At 44.1% G+C, this 24,251-nt stretch overlaps 1 protein-coding gene across 1 annotated transcript in view; it reads left to right on the top strand.

The window, feature by feature from the left end:
- TBC1D1 (TBC1 domain family member 1) overlaps positions 1 to 24,251 on the top strand; it is a 91,259-nt gene that overhangs the window by 50,872 nt on the left and 16,136 nt on the right. Inside the window, exons 7-15 of the mRNA XM_083367891.1 lie at positions 1,568 to 1,700; positions 2,456 to 2,547; positions 3,563 to 3,673; positions 4,652 to 4,792; positions 6,682 to 6,768; positions 9,004 to 9,290; positions 12,589 to 12,738; positions 14,023 to 14,139; positions 23,539 to 23,678. Of these exons, the coding sequence (XP_083224017.1) occupies positions 1,568 to 1,700; positions 2,456 to 2,547; positions 3,563 to 3,673; positions 4,652 to 4,792; positions 6,682 to 6,768; positions 9,004 to 9,290; positions 12,589 to 12,738; positions 14,023 to 14,139; positions 23,539 to 23,678 (1,258 nt within the window). The remainder of the gene's footprint in view (positions 1 to 1,567; positions 1,701 to 2,455; positions 2,548 to 3,562; positions 3,674 to 4,651; positions 4,793 to 6,681; positions 6,769 to 9,003; positions 9,291 to 12,588; positions 12,739 to 14,022; positions 14,140 to 23,538; positions 23,679 to 24,251) is intronic.

The following is a 24,251-nucleotide window of genomic DNA, read 5'->3' as shown; positions in this document are numbered from 1 at the left end:
AAGGTCGTGGTCTTCCCAGTTGCAATGTATGGCTGTGAAAGTTGGACCGTAAGAAAGGCTGAGTGCCAAAGAATTGAGGCCTTTGAACTCTGGTGCTGGAGAAGACTCCTGCGAGTCCCTTGGACTGCAAGGCGATCAAACCGGTCAGTCCTAGAGGAGATCAACCCTGACGGCTCTTTAGAAGGCCAGATCCTGAAGCTAAAACTCAAATACTTTGGCCACCTAATGAGAAGGAAGGACTCACTGGAGAAGAGCCTAATGCTGGGGAAGATTGAGGGCAAGAGAAGAAGGGGACGACAGAGAATGAGGTGGCTGGATGGAGTCACTGAAGCAGGAGGCGTGAGCTTAAATGGACTCCAGAAGATGGTAGAGGACAGGAAGGCCTGGAGGAACGTTGTCCATAGGGTTGCGATGGGTCGGACACGACTTCGCAACTAACAACAACAAAATTCTACATTGCATTATTCTATTCTATTCACATATTGCTCTCCTGGATTTTGATTGGCTTCAGCTATGCTCTTGCACAACTTAATTAGAAAGATCTGGGGTGTGTTGGTGAAGGCTTCTTGTTTGTTCGTTTGATTAGGCTTTTTACTCATGGTTTTCACATCAGGGTTTCAGGACAATGATCTAGGACGCCAAACAGAACGAGAATAAGCAGTAAAACCAAGTGGCATGTAACTTTCCAAAAAAAAATCAATTTCATTTTAAGGAATTAAAGATAGCTTCTTCAAAGCAGGATCAGCCCTGTACCTGAAATTTCACCTTGCGTTTGGATGCTACAATTAAAGGAGAACTTTTTAAGAAGTCATTGATCAGACTAGGAACTCTAAAAGTCCAATTTAAATCCAACATGGTGATGCCAATTTTTCTGCAGGGCTTTCTTGTTCTTCCTTTTTTTCTCCCACCCAGTCCTGCCAACCTATTTTTTATTGACTGTAATAAAAGGTAAAGGTTCCCCCGCACATGCATGCTAGTCGTTTCCAACTCTAGGGGCCAGTGCTCATCTCCGTTTCAAAGCCGAAGAGCCAGCGCTTGTCCGAGGACGTCTCCGTGGTCATGTGGCCGGCATGACTAGACGCCAAAGGCGCACGGAACGCTGTTACCTTCCCACCGGAGTGGTCCCTATTTTTCTACTTGCATTTTTACGTGCTTTCGAACTGCTAGGTTGGCAGAAGCTGGGACGAGTAACAGGCGCTCATTCTGCTACGCGGCACTCGGGATTCGACCCGCCAAACTGCCGACCTTCTGATCGACAAGCTCAGCGTCCTAACCCACTGAGCCACCGCGTCCCATATGACTGTACTAGTAAACCTTTATTGTCGTAGTCTTCCGGTTTATAAATTGCTTAAAGCCACACACAAAAAAGGACAAAACACGCTTAAATAATGGTGATGGCCTTTCTCTCTCTCTCTCTCTCTCTCTCTCTCTCTCTCTCTCTCTCTCTCTCTCTCTCTCTCTCTCTCTCTAACTGGATTCTTGTCATTGCAGTAGTAGAACCACAACTTTGGAAAGTCGACAACTTTGATTTTTTTTTTGTTCCCCCACCCCCACCCCTCTCATTTAGGTGGATGAGATCATGATGACCTTGAAGCAAGCTTTCAGCGTGGCGGCCATCCAGCAAAATTTCAAAGCCCAGCTTCAATTCTGCGACGGGTGTCCTATGCAAATTCTTCATAAGCTTTGTGAAAAGATAGAAGGTAAGAAAAATATGGATTGGTCTAATGTGTTTTCTTTGATGCCTTTGGGACTTAAAAGGTAAAAAGGTAAAGGTTCCCCCGCACACACATGCTAGTTGTTTCCGACTCTAGGGGCCGGTGCTCATCTCCGTTTCAAAGCCGAAGAGCCAGCGCTTGTCCGAGGACATCTCCGTGGTCATGTGGCCGGCATGACTTAGACGCCAAAGGCGCACGGAACGCTGTTACCTTCCCACCGGAGTGGTCCCTATTTTTCTACTTGCATTTTTACGTGCTTTCGAACTGCTAGGTTGGCAGAAGCTGGGACGAGTAACAGGTGCTCACTCTGTTACGCGGCACTCGGGATTCGACCCGCCAAACTGCCGACCTTCTGATCGACAAGCTCAGCGTCCTAACCCACTGAGCCACCGCTGAGCCACTGAGCCACTTAGCCGATATATATAATATATGCAATCAGCCCAGGTTCGAATCTCAGAAGGGTATGGCTGACTGATGAAAACTAATAAGTTTGAAATGCATATCAGTCTCCCTTAATTCTTTGTTAGCAATTTACACAAATATATGAGCTGTCACTGGTGTGACTACTGCCTGTTCGATGGCCTTCAAGATAGGCTGAAACAGGAAATAAAGATTTGTCCCATGTTTGGGGCCTAGCAAGGTAATCTAAATAGTTAACAAGCATTAAAGGTTGCTTAATTTTTAGGGTATAAAAAATTGCTACTTGAGCAATGTAATAATGTCGATCTGTTATTTGCTAGGGACGCATCCTTCTAAAACGAAGTTGGAACTGCAAAAACATTTAACGGCACTGAATAACCAGGAGCAAGCTTCGATCTTTGAGGAAGTTCAGGTAATTGTCAGTGTTTTCTTTTGTTTTCCCCTGGGGAGGAAAAATACATTTTTTCTAAGCTGTGCCCTTAGTTTGTGCCTCTTAGCAGGAGCTGCATTAAATTGGTGGAAATTGCTTGCCCAGCATTAAACTCCGTTGGCTGATTATAGAACTCAGCAAGATAAGCTGTGCTTTTCTTACTATGTCATCTGAGACTTGTTTGTTTACTTCAAAATAGATTTAGGTTTTTGAAAGGGGAAAAAATTGTCCCAAACATTTTGCTTTATATTGGATTGGGGGGGGCTGGACTAGAAGACCTCGAAGGTCCCTTCCCGTTCTATTCTATTCTATTCTAAATTTTTGTAGTATTGATGGCCCATAGATGATGTTGGGGGGGGGGAAACTAGAAGAAACAGGAAGTTTATAAGTTTTTCAAGTCAGCCAAGTAAACATTGCCTTTAAAAGCAAGGATTATTCCCTTTTCAGAATGACAGGGCAGCAAGCTAATTAAAATAAATGGTGTCAAAACTCCAGCTATGTATTGCGAAATTGGTACAGCCAAGTCAGTTATGGGATAGGTAGTTCTCGACTTAGGATCGCAACTGGGCCCAGATTTCCTGTGGCTAAGTGAACCATTTGATAAGTGAGGCTTGCCCCATTTTACGACCTTTAAGCCACCGCTGTTAAGTGAAACCACTGCAGTTGTTAAGTTAGCAAACACAAATTATTAAGTGAATTTGGCTGCCTCCATGGACTTTGCTTGGCAGAGGGTCGCTAAAGGGGGGGGTGTCACACGACCACCACCCCGGGACACTGCGACCGTCGTAAATACGAGTCAGTGGTCAAGCGTCTGAATTTTGATCATGTGAACGCTGCAACGCTCATCAGTGTGAAAAATGGTCCTAACCCAGTGTTTTTCCCCAGTGCCGTCGTAACTGTGAACTGTGAACCGTTGTAAATTGAGGACTGCCTGTCTTTGCAGCCATGTTGTGACGCGGTGAGTTCACAAAGCTTAAGCTCTCCTCTTTTCGTGCAGAAAATAAGGCCGAGAAATGAACAGAAGGAGAATGAACTAATTGTGTCCATCCTGAGAAGCATGTATGAAGAAAAGCAGAAGGATCACGTCCACCTGGGGGACATTAAACAGGTCTGCCATTTTCTTTCTCCGATATTGGTTTCGAACGACAAGAAAATGGGGGAAATGTTTGTCTAACCGCAGTCGCGTAGGAGAGCAGGACTCCCATTTTTTATTTTTATTTTATTTTTTTTAAAAAAGGTGGGTGGGGGGGTGCTACAACCTTTGAGGAAATAGGAATTGGAAAATTTCTGTGCCCCAAAGTTTTTGTAAATAGAAAAAATTGGATGCAGAGCTGGGAGACGTTTACGAGGGCGGCTCAAATCATGTCAGAGTCCCCCAGATTTTAAACCAGCTTTGAGAAATGCAGGGTTTAGGAGGAAGCAAATACGATACACGGTGTCTCCGAGACATTAAAAAAAAAATTAAAGCCAAAATGGGTTTAATTCCTTTGGTTTACTCATCTGACGAACGAAACTGAAGCGGCCTTTGTTCATTTTTTTTAGAAATGTTCTTCGTTTTTAATAAAGATCATTGCTTTGCCCGCTATCAAACTGCTTTTTTTTTTAAAGCTATCATTTCGGGTTCAACATTTTTTTTTGCTGAAAACTAAATAGCACCTTAATGTTTTGAATTAGACGTATAATGCCAGTTCAGAATTAAAAATGGTTTTGGCTACACCGGCCTTCGATCTCTCATTGGCTAAGTTTTCTTAAGATGCTCCCCCCCCCGCGTGAAAAAAATAATTTCTATTCTTTATTTTGTACGTTGCTGCTGATTGTATAAGTATGCTAAACAGTTGCCGAGAAAATGACCAAATAAGGACTAATTAATCTATCTGGAGGGTTTTTGTGAAGTCTTTTTCATTTTTGATCAGCTCTCTTTTTCTTTCCTTCCCCCCCCCTAACTACAGAAATATCCACTGGGAAAACAGGGTGGGAAAACGCAATCAAAACACGAACAATATTTTTTTTGGGGGGTGGGAAAGGACTCCCCGTTGATTTATCGTTATTTTCTTTTCAAATGCATTTGTGATCTTAACCCTGCTAGACCACGCAATCTTCTGCAGAAGCCCTGGGAAACGAATTGCCGAACAACACAACTAACAACACAACTCGCTTCAAGCTTGACCTGCTGAAGAACAAAGCCAAAAGGTCACTCACAGAATCCTTAGAAAATATTTTATCTCGAGTAAGTCTCTTTCGATCGCTTGCATCCAAGTGTTGTCGTTTGGAGGGGGGGTTGAAATCGAGAGTTATGGAAATATATATATATATATATTTGCTATCAAAACAAACGACCGGGTACAGTAGTGGCCAAAATTGTGGAAACCTTTTTTGGGAAAGTGTAACAGTAGAAATGGCCCCCTTTGGGTGAAGTTTCCAAACGTTTTTCTTCTAATTTCTTTATAACTTGTAGCCTCGTTCACTTAATAATACTACTATTTTACATCTGGGCGACCGGTTAACTCTTTGCACCGTTACTTTAATTTTATTACGTTTTACAAGCTCACTAAACGGAAGAACACAAAAGAAAATCCAACCAACTCGATAGCCATCACATAACACACTGACAAGTGTCCTCCTCTCGGCTTTAATACATGACATCCATCACTGGATCCCACTGTGATCTGATTGGCTCATTGCCAAACCAAGATGACACCTGATTGGCTCTCTAAACGCTCGTGCTCATTGGCCACAATCGGATGAAGGAAAGTTACCCGATATCGACCTAAGCAAGTTGCGCTTCCTTTTTCTGGTTATTTGGCTATCACTTTTCATAGAATAAAGGCAAAGGCAAAGGTTCCCCCGCACATGCGTGCTAGTCGTTTCTGACTCTAGGGGCTGGTGCTCATCTCCGTTTCAAAGCCGAAGAGCCAGCGCTTGTCCGAGGACGTCTCCGTGGTCATGTGGCCAGCATGACTAGATGCCAAAGGCACACGGAACGCTGTTACCTTCCCACCGTAGTGGTCCCTATTTTTCTACTTGCATTTTTACGTGCTTTCGAACTGCTAGGTTGGCAGAAGCTGGGACGAGTAACAGGCACTCACTACTCTGTTACGCGGCACTCGGGATTCGACCCGCCAAACGGCCGACCATCTGATCGACAAGCTCAGCGTCCTAACCCACTGAGCCACCACGTCCCTTTTTCATAGAATACAGTACAGATAATGGAACAAACTATATTGCATGATATTCCTGATTAAATTATCTTTCCATTGATATATAATTTTATGGTACTACTCCACCCCCCCAAAAAAAGTGGTGTTATTAGCCATCAAACCTCAAAAATTACACTTTTCCCAAAAGGTTTCCACAATTTTGGTCACTAGTGTATGTGTTTAAAACGACGGAAATAACGAACGACGTGTTGCGAGTATCCCACTTTTTTTAATGGGATGCCAGACAGTTATTTGCCCCTGTTCAATATTTCAGACTTAACTGTTCGAGTCTCGGGAGGAATATAAATGCAAGGGCAAGGAAGTCCTTGATTTACGACCGTTTGTTTACAAAGTTGCAAAGGCGTTGCAAAAAAAAACGACTTAGGACCGTTTTTTTTCACACTTATGACCATTCCAGCGTCTCCTGGGGTCACGTGATTAAAATTCAGCCGCTTGGCCACTGACTCATAGTCATGACGGTTTGCAGCGTTCCCGGGGTCACGCGATCCCCTTTCGCGACCTTCTGACAAGCAAAGCCCATGGGGGAAGCCAGTTTCACTCAACCACCGTGTCACTAACTTAACAACCGCAGCGATTCACTTCACAGCTGTGGCGAGAAAGGCCATAACCTGGGGCAAAACCTCACTTAACAACTGTCTCGCTTAGCAACCTAAACTTTGGGGCTCAATTTTGGTAATAAGTCAAGGACTGCCTGTAATAGTAAGCCTTCTTAGCTCACCCACACAAACCCCAAATTTAATTTACCGTAATAATAATCTCGGTACCGCTAGAACCTTTAAATTTAACAGTTTGTATTCCTCATAAGGAGGGCCTTTTATATGAATTTTTATGTTTCTTTATATACTTACCGTATATCTTTATATTTTAAACGTATATAATATGAGGGTTTTCTTGGCAGGGAAATAAAAGTAAGAGCCTACAGGAACCTTCTGGAAGTATTGATTTGGATAGCTCCATATCCAGCACGCTGAGTAATATCAGTAAAGTAAGTGAATTGTTCAGTGTACAACCAACACAAGGAATGGAATGGCTTGCTGGCTTGCTTTACAATTTTCTGTCATAAAATGTTCCCTTGGTGTGTGTGTGTGTGTGTGTGTGTGTGTGTGTGTGTGTGTGTGTGTGTATAAATCGTTTGATCCTAAAGGTGCAACTAACTTAACAAATGTTTCCCTTAGCAGAAACTATAAAAGAACTATTATGAAAGACGCCCCTGGAAGCACGGTGGAGGATGGGAACTTAATTCTTCCTCTTTTACAATCTATGGAAACCTTTCTGCCTGATTATCAGAGTAACAGAAGGGACCTTGGAGGTCTTCTAGTCCAGCCCCTTGCTCAAGCAGGAGACCCCATGCCATTTTAGACAAATGGCTGTCCAGTCTCTTCTTAAAAACCACCACTGGTTGTTGTTGTTAGTTGCGAAGCCATGTCCGACCCATTGCGACCCCATGGACAACGTTCCTCCAGGCCTTCCTGTCCTCTACCATCTTCTGGAGTCCATTTAAGGTCACGCCTACTGCTTCAGTGACTCCATCCAGCCAACTCATTCTCTGTCGTCCCCTTCTTCTCTTGCCCTCCACCTTTCCCAGCATGAGGCTCTTCTCCAGTGAGTCCTTCCTTCTCATTAGGTGGCCAAAGTATTTGAGTTTTAGCTTCAGGATCTGGCCTTCTAAAGAGCAGTCAGGGTTGATCTCCTCTAGGACTGACCGGTTTGATCACCTTGCAGTCCAAGGGACTCGCAGGAGTCTTCTCCAGCACCATAGTTCAAAGGCTTCAATTCTTTGGTGCTCAGCCTTTCTTATGGTCCAACTTTCACAGCCACATATTGCAAATGGGAAGACCATAGCCTTGACTATACACACTTTTGTTGGCAGGGTGATGTCTCTGCTTTTTAGTGTGCTGTCTAGATTTGCCATGGCTTTCCTCCCAAGGAGCAAGCGTCTTTTAATTTCTTGGCTGCAGTCCCCGTCTGCGGTGATCTTGGAGCCCAGGAAAATAAAATCTGTCACTACCTCCATTTCTTCCCCATCTATTTGCCAGGAATTGAGAGGGCCGGATGCCATGATCTTGGTTTTCTTAATGTTAAGTTTCAACCCAACTTTTGCACTCTCCTTCTTCACTTGCAACAAGAGGCTCTTCAGTTCCTCTTCTTAAAAGCCACCACTGGGGGAGGTGCCAAAGGTGCTTTTTTTCAAAAGGCCATTGGACTTTGTTTTTCCCTGAAGATGTTTCGCTTCTCATCCAAGAAGCTTCTTGAGTTCAAAACAGAACTGAAGAAGCTTCCTGGATGAGAAGCGAAACAACTTCAAGGAAAACGAAGAAAGTCCAGTGGCCTTTTGAAAAAAGCACCTTTGGGACAATCGCAACCTGAATGACAGAGAATGTCTCCATAGACACTTCCAGTGATGGAGCACCTACAACTTCTGGAGGCAAGTCATTCCACTGGTTAATTGTTCTGTCTCCATTCGATATTTGGTCATTCCAAGCCACCAGATATTCTAGCGTTGAAAACCACAACCATTTTAAATGTCCTGTTAGAACAGGGGTGTCAAACTCAATTTCATTGAGGGCCACATCAGCACTGCAGTTGCCCTCAGGGGGCTGGGTGGGTATGGCCAGGGTGGGCGTGGCCTACTGGGTGGGCGTGGCTAGAGTGCATGTGGCCTACTGGGTGGGCGTGGCCAGCTCTACATTGTTGGCATCAAGGGTGCCTATGGGGGCCCGGGCAGGAGTGGGACAGATCTGAGGGTCTCTGGCAGAAGGAGGGTCTCTGGGCCAGGGCCAAGGCAGTGGGGGCCGTTCCCTCACTGTTTCCAGGATGGCTTTGCGGGCCACATGAAACCACTTCACAGGCCGGATCCGGGCCCCGGGCCTTGTGTTTGACATGTCTGTGTTAGAACATGGAGTTGATCCATCAAATTTTCATTAGTTGATCAGAATATAAAAATACAAAAGGAAATGAAAACGGGGGAAATAGGGGAGGAAAAAGGGAAGAGGAGAAAGTGTAGGGTTAAAAAATGGATGATTGGTTTGGAAAAAGTGGCGGAACCACCAGAGATGCCTAACTTGACTGCTTTACTCTAAAGAAAAGGAGACATCTAACTCGGCTTCCACTTGGAAACCACTTCTGGATTTGGTGTTTGAGATGGAAAAATAATAATAATATGGAACTTGGATCTGGGTTTTGCTAAATTGATCATGCCCAGTTTTGTTCCGCTCGACAGGATACGTCTGTCAGTGACCAGGAAAATCATTTCGTTCCGGAGAGCCCTCTAAAACCAAACGGATCCGTGGACAATCTTGACCTTCTCTCCACCTCGTCGGAAGGACCATCTGAAGAACATCCTGCCCAATCGGCCTACCAGGGCTTCAGAAGGCGCGCCAACACCCTCACCCACGTCCCTTTGGAGATCCAGGAGTCGTCTGAATCGGCCGAAGCGTCTCTGTCTCTTTCGCAAAGAAAACTCCTGAGGTACCATTCCATGACCACAGAAACTCCAGACCACCAAAAGTAAGATTACGTTCCTGGCAAGGGAAGGGAGAGGCAGGGGGAGAAAATGTTTGCAGGTATGTCCGCCTTAGGCCACGGAGAAGATTCTTGGGCTCCATTCGTGGTCGTTAACCGCAGCATGGACTCTCGATCTGAAATGTTGAGATGACGTAACGGCGTCTTCTTTCCCTGAGAAGGCGCTTTATGAATGCAGCTCCTAAGTCCTCTTTATTAATCTTTGAATTTGTCATCCTGATTAACCATTAATTGGGTCAGGGAGCAGGCATCCATCTTCTGTAATCCACTAACAGCACTAAATTGGTCCTAGGCAAGAGTTAATGGAAACCGAGAGGGGGTTGGACTTACAGCCTTTATGAGTATGTAAGGATTCTAGGCTTGATTCCCCTCTTGACTCCACCACCAATCTCTGCCTCCTGTTCTCCTACCCATTAGCATCTCTTATTTGGTCTTACAATGTTTTAAAAAAAAAGATGTTGAGGCCCTAGAAACAAAGCAGAGAAGAGCAACGAAGATGGATTACTATTCCTTGCCCTTTTTTAATATAAACTAGCAAACTGTGAAATTGTGTTTTGACGGGATGATCTGTGTTTGTTTATGCCGACGTTCATTTCACGGCCCTCTGCATGCTTTTTATGATATCGTCGCGTGCGGAATGCAAAACTAATGCAACTGCATCCTCTCTTCACTAATTATTATTAATTTTTCCCCTGCTCTTTTCCGTGTCGGTGTAACCTTCCTCTGAAATACTGGCAACCCTCAATTTACAGCTGTAATTCAGCCCAGAATTTCTGTTGCTAAGCGAGACGCTGGTTAAGTGAGTTTGGCCTCATTTTACGACCTTTCTTGCCAGAGTTGTTAAATGAATCGTTGCAAGTTGTTAAGTGAATAACACGGTTGTTAAGGTGAATCTGGCTTCCTCCATTGACTTTCTTTGTCAGAAGGTCGCAAAAGGGGATCACATGACCCCAGGGCACCACGACCGTCACAAATACGAGCCAGTTGCCAAGCATCTGAATTTTGATCCCGCGTCCACGGGGACGCTGCAACGGACGTAATGTGAAAAATGGTGGTTACTTTTTTTATTGTGACTTGAGGGCTCCCTGTGGCTTTTCTGGAAATGCTGCAAAATGGGATGTAAGCCAGCGCCAATTTTATTTCTAAAAGAGACACGTCTAGGATGAGTTGTTAGCAGTGAAAAGGAATTCAAAAGAGGGAAGCGAGAATTCCAGAATACGACCGTTTCCTTGTCCGCTTTTTGAACCTTGTCTCTCTGCTTTTCTCCTTCTAACACCAGATTTTTATCACAGTGGTATTTCCAACCAGACAGGGCTTGTTCAGTAAAAGGGGGGCTGTTAGTTAGCCTTTGATGTCAGCGACGTCAGCTTAAATCTTATTTAGGACACGGAAAGTTGCCTTGCTTTGGTTTTCTGGAGAAGTTTGTGTTTTGCTTGGTTCTGTTTAAAATCCTTCAAAGCTCCCGTTTCAGGAGCTGAAACGGGTCGCTTCAAACACCGTACTCGAGCAGTGAGAGAAAGTATTTGGAGTTTTATTGTGACCCACAACATCCTTTTGAACGTCATCTGTGTGCTATTAATAGATTTTTAAAAACTCCCATTAAACAAAGATGGCGCAATTCGATATAATGCGTCACGGCTTTGGGGACCACGGCTTTGTCAGGAAAAGGAGGTGAGAAATCAGCCCGTTTAAGGGAATAAGTTGAATCCGATGTTCCAGTCAACGAGATGACGTTCAGGTGTGGGTTTGAGGGCCCGTCTCTTCTTAAAAAAAGACACAGAGACATTTTTGTCCTCGATAGCTAACATCTCTGAATACAAACCCAAGAAAGAGAGTTCATATCAAGTGACGTTCCCTTCGACCCAGGGTTAACATTTGGATTGCAATGGTTTTCAGTGTTACTGAAGCTTGTGCACGTCAGTGAAGTTGGTTAGAAGTTGGCGTTGGCGCTGGTTGTGTGGTTTGTCGCCATTTCGCAGGAGCTCCTGATGGCTTATTGTGTCGCCCTCTTAACACAACCAATGTCCTCATGGTACTGAGAACGAGAACATGGCATTAAAGCCCTAAGCAGCAATACCTGCCCTGCGCATTAATGTATTCTCTCTGCCTCTCTTTATTCTGACCCTATCAGTGTCCTGTACGTGATGAGTAGATCCGTGAGAGGCTAAGGTCATAGTAGAAGAAGCCCATTTCAGTCAAAGGGCTTTGAGATGCTTCTTGATGCCACTTTCTGTGCGTAGAGGTCCTACTCTTAATTAAAGGGCTTCAGTTATACCTTTATTTTTGTTTTCAGCCTTTACGTATGCATATACTTCATTTGACTTTTTTTCCTTCCTTCCTTCCTTCCTCCATCCATTCATTTCACCTACCTCTCCTTCCTTCCCTCTCTTTCCTTCCATCCATCCATCCACCCATCCACCTCATCTTTCCTCTCTTCTCCTCGCCCCCTTCCCCGCTCCCTCTCTCTCTTCCTTCCCACCCTCTCTCTGCTTCCTTCCATCCATCCGTTCTCATCTTTCCTCTCCTCTCCTCTCCCCTTGCCTTCCTTCTCCCTTCCCCCTCCTTCCTTTTCACCCTCTCTCTCCTTCCTTCCCTCCTTCCATCCATCCTCCACCTCATCTTTCTTCTCCTCTCCTCTCGCCTTCCTTCCCCCTCCTTCCTTCTTTTTCACCCTCTCTCTCTCTCCTTCCATCCATTCATATGTCATCTCATCTTTCCTCTCCTCTCCTCTCTCCTTGCCTTCCTTCCCCCTTCCTTCCTTTTCACCCTCTCTCTCCTTCCTTCCTTCCATCCTTCATCTCATCTTTCCTCTCCTCTCCTCTCTTCTTCCTTTCCCCTTCCCCCTCTTTCCTTCCTTTTCACCCTCTCTCTCCTTCCTTCCTTCCATCCTCCATCTCATCTTTCCTCTCCTCTCCTCTCTTCTTCCTTTCCCCTTCCCCCTCCTTCCTTCCTTTTCACCCTTTCTCTCTCCTTCCTTCCATCCATCCATCATCTCATCTTTCTCCTCTCCTCTCCTCTTCCTTTCCCCTCCCCCCTCCTTCCTTCTTTTCACCCTCTCTCTCTCCTTCCTTCCATCCATCCATCATCTCATCTTTCTCCTCTCCTCTCCCCCCCTTCCCCCTCCTTCCTTCCTTTTCACCCTCTCTCTTCTTCCATCCATCCATCCATCCACCCATCCTTCATCTCATCTTTCCTCTCCTCACCCCCCCTTCCGCCCTCCCTCTCTCTCCCCCTCCCTTCCTCCTCCTGGAATCCCCTTATAAAAACGGACCATGGCTGCCAGCAGCGCTAAATCTTCTCCTAGTCAGCCATCCCCCACTTCTGCCCTGCCTCCCCCAGCTCGGCTTCATTCCTCTGCCTCCTCGCCCAATTTCTTCAAGCGCACTAGGCATAGGTCAAGCGGAGAACAAGGCAGACATGCCCTGTCAAAGAGGTGAGGAGAGATCCCTTGTGTGGGTGTCTGTGGGTGTGGGTGTAGCTGGCCGTCTATCAGTTCATCAAGATCTTCCACTGAAGATATTTGTACCTTGCAAAGGAAAGTCCTAAATTAAACTGAAATAAGTCGGGGGACTGATTTCAGGCCCACAGGAAAATAGCCCTATCTTGCCACTGTGATGTAGCTCTTAGTTAATTAATTAACTACATGGCATCTAGGAAGAGAGGGACGCGGTGGCTCAGTGGGCTAGGACGCTGAGCTTGTCGATCAGAAGGTCGGTGGTTTGGCGGGTCGAATCCCGAGTGCCGCGTAACAGTGAGCACCTGTTACTCATCCCAGCTTCTGCCAATCTAGCAGTTCGAAAGCACGTAAAAATGCAAGTAGAAAAATAGGGACCACTACGGTGGGAAGGTAACAGCGTCCAGTCATGCCGGCCACATGACCACGGAGACGTCCTCGGACAAGCGCTGGCTCTTCAGCTTTGAAACGGAGATGATCATCGGCCCCGAGAGTCGGAAACGACTAACACGCATGTGTGGGGAAACCTTTACCTTTACCTTATCTAGGAAGAAATAAAATAAAACTTTGCATAACTTATCCAAAGTCTCAGGTTAAAAGAAGCATCAGCTCAGCCCGTTCCAATATTATTATCATTGATTGGGGGTGTGTGAAACCACAATCTCAATTGATCCTTATTGGTTTACATCAGGGGTCTTCAAACTTGGCTCTTATATGACCTGCAGACGTCAACGCCCAGAATTCCTCAGCCAGCGTGCTTGGCTGAGGAATTCTGGGAGTTGAAGTCCACAAGTAATAAAAGGGCCAGGTTTGAAGGCCCTTCCCAAAAGTCCTCAGCCAGGCAGCCTGGCTGAGGAATTCTGGGAGTTGAAGTCCACGAGTCATAAAAGGGCCAAGTTTGAAGACCCCTGGTTTACATAATATGTGTCATTAATTTTAACCCACCCTCCATTCAAAATTGAAACAAAAATTAGGACGTCTTCAATGGAGGCAGGAGACTTTCTAGCACAGATACTCCTCCTTTACACCTGGACTCATCTTATGAGATTCCTCTACCCTGCCTTCTTATAAGCAAGGCTATAAAATTATACGGGTGACAGTGTTAACCTTTGCTTTGTTTCCATTCCTGCGAATTCTTTCATTTTTCCTAATTTGTTGCTTGTCCCTTTGTCGTTTCTTTCGTTCTCTCTCTCTCTCCGTGCCCGTTTTGCCCGCCACGCTAACCTTCTCCCCTTCTGAGCTTGACTTTCGAACCACGTTCAGCACCGCCTACCGTTCTTCTCTCCAGCAAAAGCTCCACTCCTCTTCTGTACCCAATTTCTTAAAATTCCTGGCTCCTGTCGATGAGAATGCCGCCTCCGATTTTAGGAAGTCCACCAGGTAGGGAAACTCTGGCTCAGAAAGATCCCTTCGGATCTGGGGTTACGATTTAGAGGCTGGACCTCTTGCGGTTCAAGTAAGGGGAAAAAAAGTCTTCCGATTGAGATCAGCCAGCAGCTCCAGGTTCCAAAAATGGCTGGCTATTGCTTTCTTCTAAGATTTGGGCCACAGCTTGTGGGATGGTGGGGAGGTCTCCTCTTCAAATGCAAACCGAAACTGACCACATTTAGCTTTGTCAAACATGGGACAAATCTTATTTCCTGTTTCAGCCTAACCCAAGTCCATCCACAGGCAGTGGTCACAGTAGTGACAGCTCATATTTGTGTAATTTTTTTTTGATTGCTAACAAAGAATTGAAGGGAGACTGATATGCATTTCAAACTTATTTTGAAATGCATATCAGTCTCCCTTTAATTCTTTGTTAGCAATCCAAAAAAACATACTGTGTGTGTGTATACACACACACATATACATACATACATACATACATACATACATACATACATATATACATATATATATATATATATATATATATATATATATATATATATATATATATATATATATATTTGTGTAAATTACTAACAAAGAATTAAAGGGAAACTGAGATGCATTTCTGCATTTCTCAGTTTCCCTTTAATTCTTTGTTAATAATTTACACAAGTATATGAATTGTCCGGTGTGACTACTGCCTGTTCGATAGCCTTCAAGATAGGCTGAAAACAGGAAATAAAGATTTGCCCCATGTTTGGGGCCTAGCAAGGTAATCTAAATAGTTAACATTTGAAATATATATATATATATATATATATATATATATATATATATATATATATATATATATATATATATTTGTTTTCGTAGATTCTCGCGGGTGTCTGTATGTGTAGATCTAGAGTCTCGGGTTTCTTCCCGCGTTCCTTTCATCTTCAGAAAGTTGTGGCGACGTTTCGACGAAATCCCATCCGTCATCATCAGGCCGGAGTGTTCCTCCTGCTGCTTCCAGGAGCAATGCGTGGTCTGGCTGTTCCTTTCCTTCCAACTGCCGGTGGGGCTGTGTTCTGACTGGGTGGAGGCGTGGCTGCTTTCTGATTGGGTGGGGGTGTCCTCCGATTGGGTGGAGGCGTGGTTGTCTTCTGATTGAGTGGAGGCGTGGCTGTCTTCTGATTGGGTGGATGCGTGGTTGTCTTCTGATTGGTTGGAGGCGTGGCTGTCTTCTGATTGGGTGGGGTGTGTTCTGAATGGGTGGGGTTTTTTGTTGTGTTGTAATATCCTGAGTGTTGTGATTTGGTGTCCTGAGGAGTGGGCTGTGTAGTGGCCTCCAGAGCTTTGGTTTGGCTCCGAGTTCGAGGACCTGCTATGTATCTCTGGTATGGGTCAGTCAGGTTCGTGTGTGCGTTCTTCTGCTTGGGTGATGGCACTTTTGCTTGACTTGTTCTGTCTTCTGTGTGGGGGAGTTTTTGTTCTGGGTGTGGATGAGTCTTGCTGGGGCTGGTGGCATTTGGGGTTGTTTGTTGGTTTTTTAAATCCTTGTTTGCTGAAATTCGTTTCTCTATCAATGCTGGTTTCCAAATGTCATGTAGGCGGGAGGTGTCGTCTCGCTTGTTCATACTGTCTGGGTGTTTTTCTATTTCAATGGCTTCTCTGATTATTCTGCTATTGAGATGTTCTATTTTGGCGATTGTTTTTGTACCTTCAAAATTGATGTTGTGTCCCGTAGTGTTTATGTGTTGTACTAGTGAAGATGTGTGATCTTTCTTCTGTACTGAGTTCTTATGTTCTTCTACACGTACCTCTATTCTTCTGTTAGTCTGTCCGATGTATGTTGCTGGACAGGAGGCGCATGGGATTTGGTATATGCCCTGGTTTTCCAGTTCTATTTTGTCTTTGGGATTTCTCAGGATGGTTGATATCTTTCTGTCAGTGTTAAATGCGGTTTTGATGTTATGTTTGCGTAGTACTTTACTGATTTTGTCGGTTGTTCCTTTTATGTAGGGCAAGATGGCTCGTCCGTTGTTCTGTTCTTCTTCTTGGATGTTTTTCTGTTTCGGAGTCCCCTGCTGAATCATATTGGTGATTTTGTTTTTTTGGAACTTGTTTGCTGTCAATATGTCTGTCAGGGTGTGTAGTTCTGTTTGTATATGTGTTTTATCTGCAAGGCGTCTGGTTCTTGTTATTAGTGTTTTGGCTACTGAATTTATTTGTGCTGGGTGATGATGTGATTGCGCATTGAGGTAACGGTTGGTGTGCGTTTTCTTTCGGTAGACTGTGTGTCCTAGGGTGCCGTTTTGTTTTTTGTATATAAGTACATCCAGGAAAGGTAACTGGTTGTTTGTTTCAATCTCCATGGCTTCATATGTCCAAAACTCATACCACTTTATAGAATTAGTGAAAAATCTACAGATAGACCAAAAAGACTTGCTAGTCAGCTTCGATGTGGTATCACTATTCACCCAGGTGCCAGTCCAAGAAGCTCTATCAACAATAAGAAGCAAATACCAACCACCAAACCATATTATAGAACTAGCAGAACACTGCTTATCAAACACATACTTCATACACAGAGGCCAGAGATACAAACAAATAGAAGGCGCACCAATGGGATCCCCTCTATCACCAGTTATCGCCAACCTTTTCATGGAAGAATTTGAAACTAACGCTCTGGAAAAGACTACAAACAAACCAAAACTGTGGCTCAGATATGTGGATGACACCTTCGTGATCTGGCCCCACGGAAGAAAGGAGCTAGAAAACTTCCTAACACACCTGAACAGCCTACATCCCAAAATAAAATTCACCATGGAGATTGAAACAAACAACCAGTTACCTTTCCTGGATGTACTTATATACAAAAAACAAAACGGCACCCTAGGACACACAGTCTACCGAAAGAAAACGCACACCAACCGTTACCTCAATGCGCAATCACATCATCACCCAGCACAAATAAATTCAGTAGCCAAAACACTAATAACAAGAACCAGACGCCTTGCAGATAAAACACATATACAAACAGAACTACACACCCTGACAGACATATTGACAGCAAACAAGTTCCAAAAAAACAAAATCACCAATATGATTCAGCAGGGGACTCCGAAACAGAAAAACATCCAAGAAGAAGAACAGAACAACGGACGAGCCATCTTGCCCTACATAAAAGGAACAACCGACAAAATCAGTAAAGTACTACGCAAACATAACATCAAAACCGCATTTAACACTGACAGAAAGATATCAACCATCCTGAGAAATCCCAAAGACAAAATAGAACTGGAAAACCAGGGCATATACCAAATCCCATGCGCCTCCTGTCCAGCAACATACATCGGACAGACTAACAGAAGAATAGAGGTACGTGTAGAAGAACATAAGAACTCAGTACAGAAGAAAGATCACACATCTTCACTAGTACAACACATAAACACTACGGGACACAACATCAATTTTGAAGGTACAAAAACAATCGCCAAAATAGAACATCTCAATAGCAGAATAATCAGAGAAGCCATTGAAATAGAAAAACACCCAGACAGTATGAACAAGCGAGACGACACCTCCCGCCTACATGACATTTGGAAACCAGCATTGATAGAGAAACGAATTTCAGCAAACAAGGATTTAAAAAACCAACAAACAACCCCAAATGCCACCAGCCCCAGCAAGACTCATCCACACCCAGAACAAAAACTCCCCCACACAGAAGACAGAACAAGTCAAGCAAAAGTGCCATCACCCAAGCAGAAGAACGCACACACGAACCTGACTGACCCATACCAGAGATACATAGCAGGTCCTCGAACTCGGAGCCAAACCAAAGCTCTGGAGGCCACTACACAGCCCACTCCTCAGGACACCAAATCACAACACTCAGGATATTACAACACAACAAAAAACCCCACCCATTCAGAACACACCCCACCCAATCAGAAGACAGCCACGCCTCCAACCAATCAGAAGACAACCACGCATCCACCCAATCAGAAGACAGCCACGCCTCCACTCAATCAGAAGACAACCACGCCTCCACCCAATCGGAGGACACCCCCACCCAATCAGAAAGCAGCCACGCCTCCACCCAGTCAGAACACAGCCCCACCGGCAGTTGGAAGGAAAGGAACAGCCAGACCACGCATTGCTCCTGGAAGCAGCAGGAGGAACACTCCGGCCTGATGATGACGGATGGGATTTCGTCGAAACGTCGCCACAACTTTCTGAAGATGAAAGGAACGCGGGAAGAAACCCGAGACTCTAGATCTACATATATATATATATATATATATATATATATATATATATATATATATATATATATATATATATATATATATATATATATAAGTTTTTATAGGGTTAGGGATAAAGTGGGGTCGGGATTAGGGTTGGGGGATGGTTTTTTTCCAAATAACATTTTCAATCTTTAGCAAACAGCCTAATGTCTGGGTACATGTATTTAACTAACAGTACTAGATATAGTTAATTACCATAAGCGATATGTTAATTGATGCTAATATCTATTCAAAATTACATATCACGTTCCTTTCTCTCCGACTCGTTTTTCTGGCCATTGATAGAAGTTATCCCCCCCCCCGTTCTAAAATACGCCGAGTCTTCTTTCTCTTTAATCTTTAAAGTCAATCTGTCCATTTCTGCGCACCCTAAAATTTTCTCAATTGGTACTGCTTCAGTTCGTAAGTTTTCATTTTTCCAATGTTGGGCAAATGCAGCTAATACGGGTAGTATTAGATATCTGCAGTCTTTCTCATAATTGGCTCCTATCATCCCTAACACAAATAATTCTGGCTTAAAGTCTTATTTGTTTTTAAGTCATTTTCTCCAACCCTGAATGTATTTTAACCCAAAAAACTTTTTGCTTTGGGGCATGTCCACCCACATTTAGCTTTTCCAAGGTACTGGCTCTAGGATACTGGTATATCACGATTCTGCTTTGCAATGATGGCGAATATCTGTATCTTGGGTGTAGGATGAGCTTTTGTCCTCCAAGCTTGTGGGTTGGTTTCCAAATGTTTTGTTAAGAGTTTAGGTGACATCTTCAGTAGAGTTTAAAGCATGGCAAGTGTCGGTGTGAGTGTGTCAAGTGAGGGTCTTCTGGTGTGAGTCATCAGTGAGTGGCTTGTGATGAGTCTTGTGGTGGAGAGGTTACATGAGGTCAGGGTCCTTGGGAGGTGAAGTGCTGGTGGGGCCATCACCACAAGCCTCTCACTGATGACTCACACCTGACCCATCGCAAGGCCCTCACTTGACACACCCACACCTGAAGCCCTTGTAAGCAGAAGAACACGGGCATTGAAGTCCCACAAACTCGGCTGAAGACGTGACCTAGCCTGGTAGTGAACTGTTTGGAAATCAACCCACAAGCTCGGAGAACGAATCTTCACCCTCGTATGATTCTTCTTATCTAGTCATGAAGAAGGCTGGGGGAGTTATCCAACACCCCCACTTGGGGGGGTCCATGGGGAAGAGACCAAACACCCAGCCTTCTTGATAACGGCTTCCATGCTTTGGGATACTCGGCTGCAAGAACCATGTCTGGTTACAACACTCTTCTTGCTTAAAAAAGCCCCAGATGCTGTAAGAAAAGGAGTGGCAGAGCCTAGGGGGGTGGAGTCAAAAGAGGAATCAGCCTAGTAGTCTCTAGTAATCATAAATGGACCAAGCCCAACCCCTCTTGAATTCGTTAACAGACTGGATCAGGGCTAGTCAACCTTGGCTCTTTTATGACTCGTGGACTTCAACTCCCACAATTCCTGAGCCAGCCCTGCTGAGGGGAAAGGGAGAAGTTTCCAAACTGAGCCATGCTGGCTCAGGAATTCTGGGAGTTGAAGTCCACAAGTCATAAAAGAGCCAAGGTTGCCTATCCTTGGACTAGACCAATGTAACAACTAACAGTCAGCATTATTTTGGCTCTAGATAAGAATTAATGGAATTCTAAGAAGGAGCATTTATGGGAACGAACAGACTCCAAGCTGATTCCTCTTTTGACTCCGCCTCCAGGCTATGCCACTCCTTCTTCTCCTGCAGATATTATTTTATTCTAATAGGACTGACCCAGCAGAGTTGTTGGTCAGCCACGTTTTCTTTCTGCCTGTTTTGCAAATTAAATTATAGAGAATAAACAAAATAAATGTACGTGTACCATATCTTTATTATACATTATTGATATTCATTGTTTATGCACTGAAATAAGAGTAGGTATTTAATTTCTAGGATCATGGAAGGATGGTGATGATAGAAGATGCACATTTTATGATATAAGATGCACATTAACTAGCTTTTGATGATAGCTATTTATGAATAGACATGTAAGATCCATCCAAAACTTCACTTGAAGGAGCTGACCCAAAGGCTTTGATTTTCACGGGAAAGCATCCAAAGAAACATTTTGCCGTGTTTGCAATTAGGGATTGAGCGGCGCTCCAATTTCCTGTGAAATTGGGTGCCATTTTTTCCCCTTGAAAATGCTGGGTGGAGGGAATATCTTAACGGTAGGAGAAAATGAGCGCGGAGACTTGATCCGAAGGAAGCGGATGGATTTTTTTTGAAAAGAACCTACTCATACATTGGAGAGGACTACGCAGATCCCCAATCATCCAAGTCATGGTTGTCCCAAGGGGTATTTTTTCAAGAGGCAACTGGACTTTATTTTTCCTGGAAAACGTTTCGCTGCTCACCCAACGTAGGAGAACAAACCCACCAGGGCAAGATTCAGCAGTCTGTCTGCATTTGAAAGACAAAAGGCCAGTCTTTTGAAGAGAGCAAAGTCCACATTTTGGACAGAGAGGACTGCTGGTTTGAAAGAGGGGTTCAAAGAGGCCATCTAGGTCAAAACTAAACAGCCCTGTCTCAACAGAGGGGAAGGAATATGACACCACCTATCTCCTGTTTACAGCACAGTCCTTTCAACAGTTCCAAGAAGGCTCCACGCCCATTTGCACCACTCAGGTGACCCTGAGGACACAGACAAACCTCCAAGTGGCCTCAACGGCTCTCAGAAAGAGTGCAAAGAATATAATAATAATAAACCTTTTATTGTCAAAGTACAACATGTGTACATTGAGATTAGCTGAGCCTCCCCCTGTGCTCTCTCCCCCCAACACACAGTGACAACAAACCCTCCATCCCACCACACTATGTGAACCAGCTACACCACACACCGGCCTCCCAAGTCAATTCTGCATAAGTTCACAGAGATTATATCCCATTTAAAAGCCTAACAGCCCACGGGTAAAAGCTGTTTTTCAGCCTGTTGGTACGGCTGGCTATACTCCTATATCTCCTACCAGATGGTAGGAGAATAAAGAGATACCGTCCAGGGTGTGAGTCATCCCTGAGAATCTTCCTCACTCTTCCAAGGCAACGAGCCCTGGCGAGGTCATCCAGTGGTGTCAGGGGACAGCCCACAATGTCTTGTGCTGTGCTCACTACCCTCTGTAATACTTTCCTGTCCGCGGCTGTCAGACCAGCATACCAAACCACAATACCATACGAGAGGACGCTCTCTATAGTAGACCGGTAAAAGAGGGTCATTAGCCGTTGTTCTACCCTGTTCTTCCGCAAGACCCTGAGGAATTGGAGTCTCTGTTGGGCCTTTCTGGCCACCTGGGTTCCATTCTCCACCATTCAGTCTGAAGTGAAGAAACTTCTTGGATGAGAAGCGAAACGTTTTCAAGGAAAAGCAAAAAAGTATAGTTGCCTTTTGAATTTAAAAAAACACCTTTGGGCCATACATTGGAGATATAAGTCCACAGTTTTTTCTTCACGTTAAAACACAACAGTTAAGTCCTTTTTTTTTTTTGAAACAGTACGATTAACGTAATGTGCGGTCTGGCCATCAAAAGGAGAGAGACAGAGAGAGAGAGAGAAGGAGAGAGAGAGAGAGAGAGAGAGAGAGAGAGAGAGAGAGAGAGAGAGAGAAGGAGAGAGAGAGAGAGAGAGAGAGAGAGAGAGAAAGAGAGAAGGAGAGAGAGAGAGAGAGAGAGAGAGAGAGAAGGAGAGACAGAGAGAGAGAGAAACTTTCAATGGAAAATTTGGGAGAAGATGAAATTTTAATTTTAGTTTTAATTTTAATTTTAACTGGGGTTTTACTTATACAGGGACGAATATAATTTTTTTAAATTTGTTTTTAACTTTTGTATTTTTGTTTTTAATCACCCTGTAAACCGCCCTGAGTCCTTCGGGAAAGGGCAGTATATAAATGTAATAAAATAAATAAATAAATAACCTTAATCTTTAAAATAAATTGAATACTTCTTGGGTTTAATTGCCAAGATTTAGCATGATATCAATTAGGCCAGTAGAAGAAATGCACATTGTTTATTAGCATTGTATGATTTCTGGTTAACTTTCCAGACTTTGGAATCATGCATAGAAAAGAGAGGAAAGTTACCTTGCAGGTTTTGCATGATGGAAACCAGAATGTTGTGAGATTTAAAAGCCCAAAATCTGATACTCACAACTCGAAGACAAGTCTGGTTAACAAAGGCAAAGATTTATTGAAAAGAAAATTGAAAATAATAAAGAAAGAAAGCGTTTGCAAACGCGGCCTCTTTAGACCCTTCCCAAATTGGATTGGGTTCAAAGAGCGCGCTGAGCAAGTTTCAAAGTAGGCATTTTATACTCTTTCACGATACACGCCATTCCTAAGAAGCTTAAGTCATTCTTTGAAGTTGTTTCCTACTTCTAAAGGGGTCCTTCTGACCATTTCCATCTATCCGTTATGATCTTATCTAGATCTTACCTCGTTTACTTGTAATTTCCACCTTGGTTGTAATTTCCACCTTGGTTGTAATTTCCCCCGGAAGCTTTTAGCAAGTCCTTGCTGATTACCATTTGTGAGTTCTCTGTCTGAGCAGGAAATAAGATAGCCCCACCTCTTAGTGTTACATTCGATACAATTCATTGGTGTTACATTTGATACAATTTATTGGTGTTACATTTTATACAATTTATAAAAGAATAACCTTTATTTATTTTCCTTTAATGTCATTCCTAAGCCACATACCCTACAAAACACAAAAAGTTAAGGGGGACCCAGCCTTTTTCAGGGCCTTATTGCTCAGAATATCCGTCCCTTTGCACAAACACATCTCTGTGTCATGAGGAGCAGGGAGGATAAATAAACAGCAAGACAACATAATTCTTTCTGACTGGTTTTGACCATTCAAAAGCCCCGGTATTGAGTGATTCCTCTCCAGAAAGCTCACGGTTGAAAGAACTAAGCCGAGTAGAGTAGCGTTCTCTTTTCAGTTTCAATTTGCTGTCCAGCCTCGTTGTAGAGAATTCGTATCTTTCGGTTTCATCCAAAAAACAACATGCCTTGCAATGGTAGCTACAGTTAATCAATCAATCAATCAATTCTGTGACTTCTAATTTTAGAGATAACAGATCCAAGCCGAATGAAGCAGATCTGGTCCCCGAGACCCCGGTGACTCGAAGACATTCTTGGAGGCAGCAGATATTTTTAAGAGTGGCGACACCACAAAAAGGATGCGATGCTGCTTCCGGTTGGCACGAAGGTAAAATCCATTGGTAGCTAAAAGGGGACGGTTTAAACGAAGGCCACAAATGAAGGCTGAGCTTCTTCCGGCAGTGTTTCTTCTAGTGCAATCAACTAGTGGAATTACCCACGTCAAAATGCAGGAAATATTGCGTCTTGCAGACACTCCTCGATTTGCGACCGTTTCAGTGACCATTTGAAGTCACAACAGCCCAGGGAAAAAAGGGACTTAGGACCCCTTTTTTTCACCTTTGCGACCGTGGCATAATCCCCAGGGTCACGTGATCAAAATTGAGAGGCTCGGCAACTGGCATGTACTTATGACGGTTCCAGCGTCCCGGGGATCACATGATCCCCTTTTGTGTCCTCCCGACAAGCAAAGTCAACGGGGGGAAGCCGGATTCGCTTAGCCACCGGCTTACTGACTTAACAACCGCCGCGATCCACTTTACAACGGTGCGAGAAAAGGGTCGTAAAAATGGAAGGAAACTCACTTTACAACCCGTCTGGCTGAGCCACAGAAATGTTGGGCTCGATTGTGGCCGTAAGAAGAGGACTGCCCCACCATCTTTTGTCTTGGGCAGACATGCTG

This window comes from Vipera ursinii (genome assembly GCF_947247035.1).
Source record: "Vipera ursinii genome assembly, chromosome: 7".
Lineage (NCBI taxonomy): Eukaryota > Metazoa > Chordata > Lepidosauria > Squamata > Viperidae > Vipera > Vipera ursinii.
The sequence above is the reverse complement of the archived record's forward strand: the minus strand, read 5'-3'. Positions and strand labels throughout refer to the sequence as shown.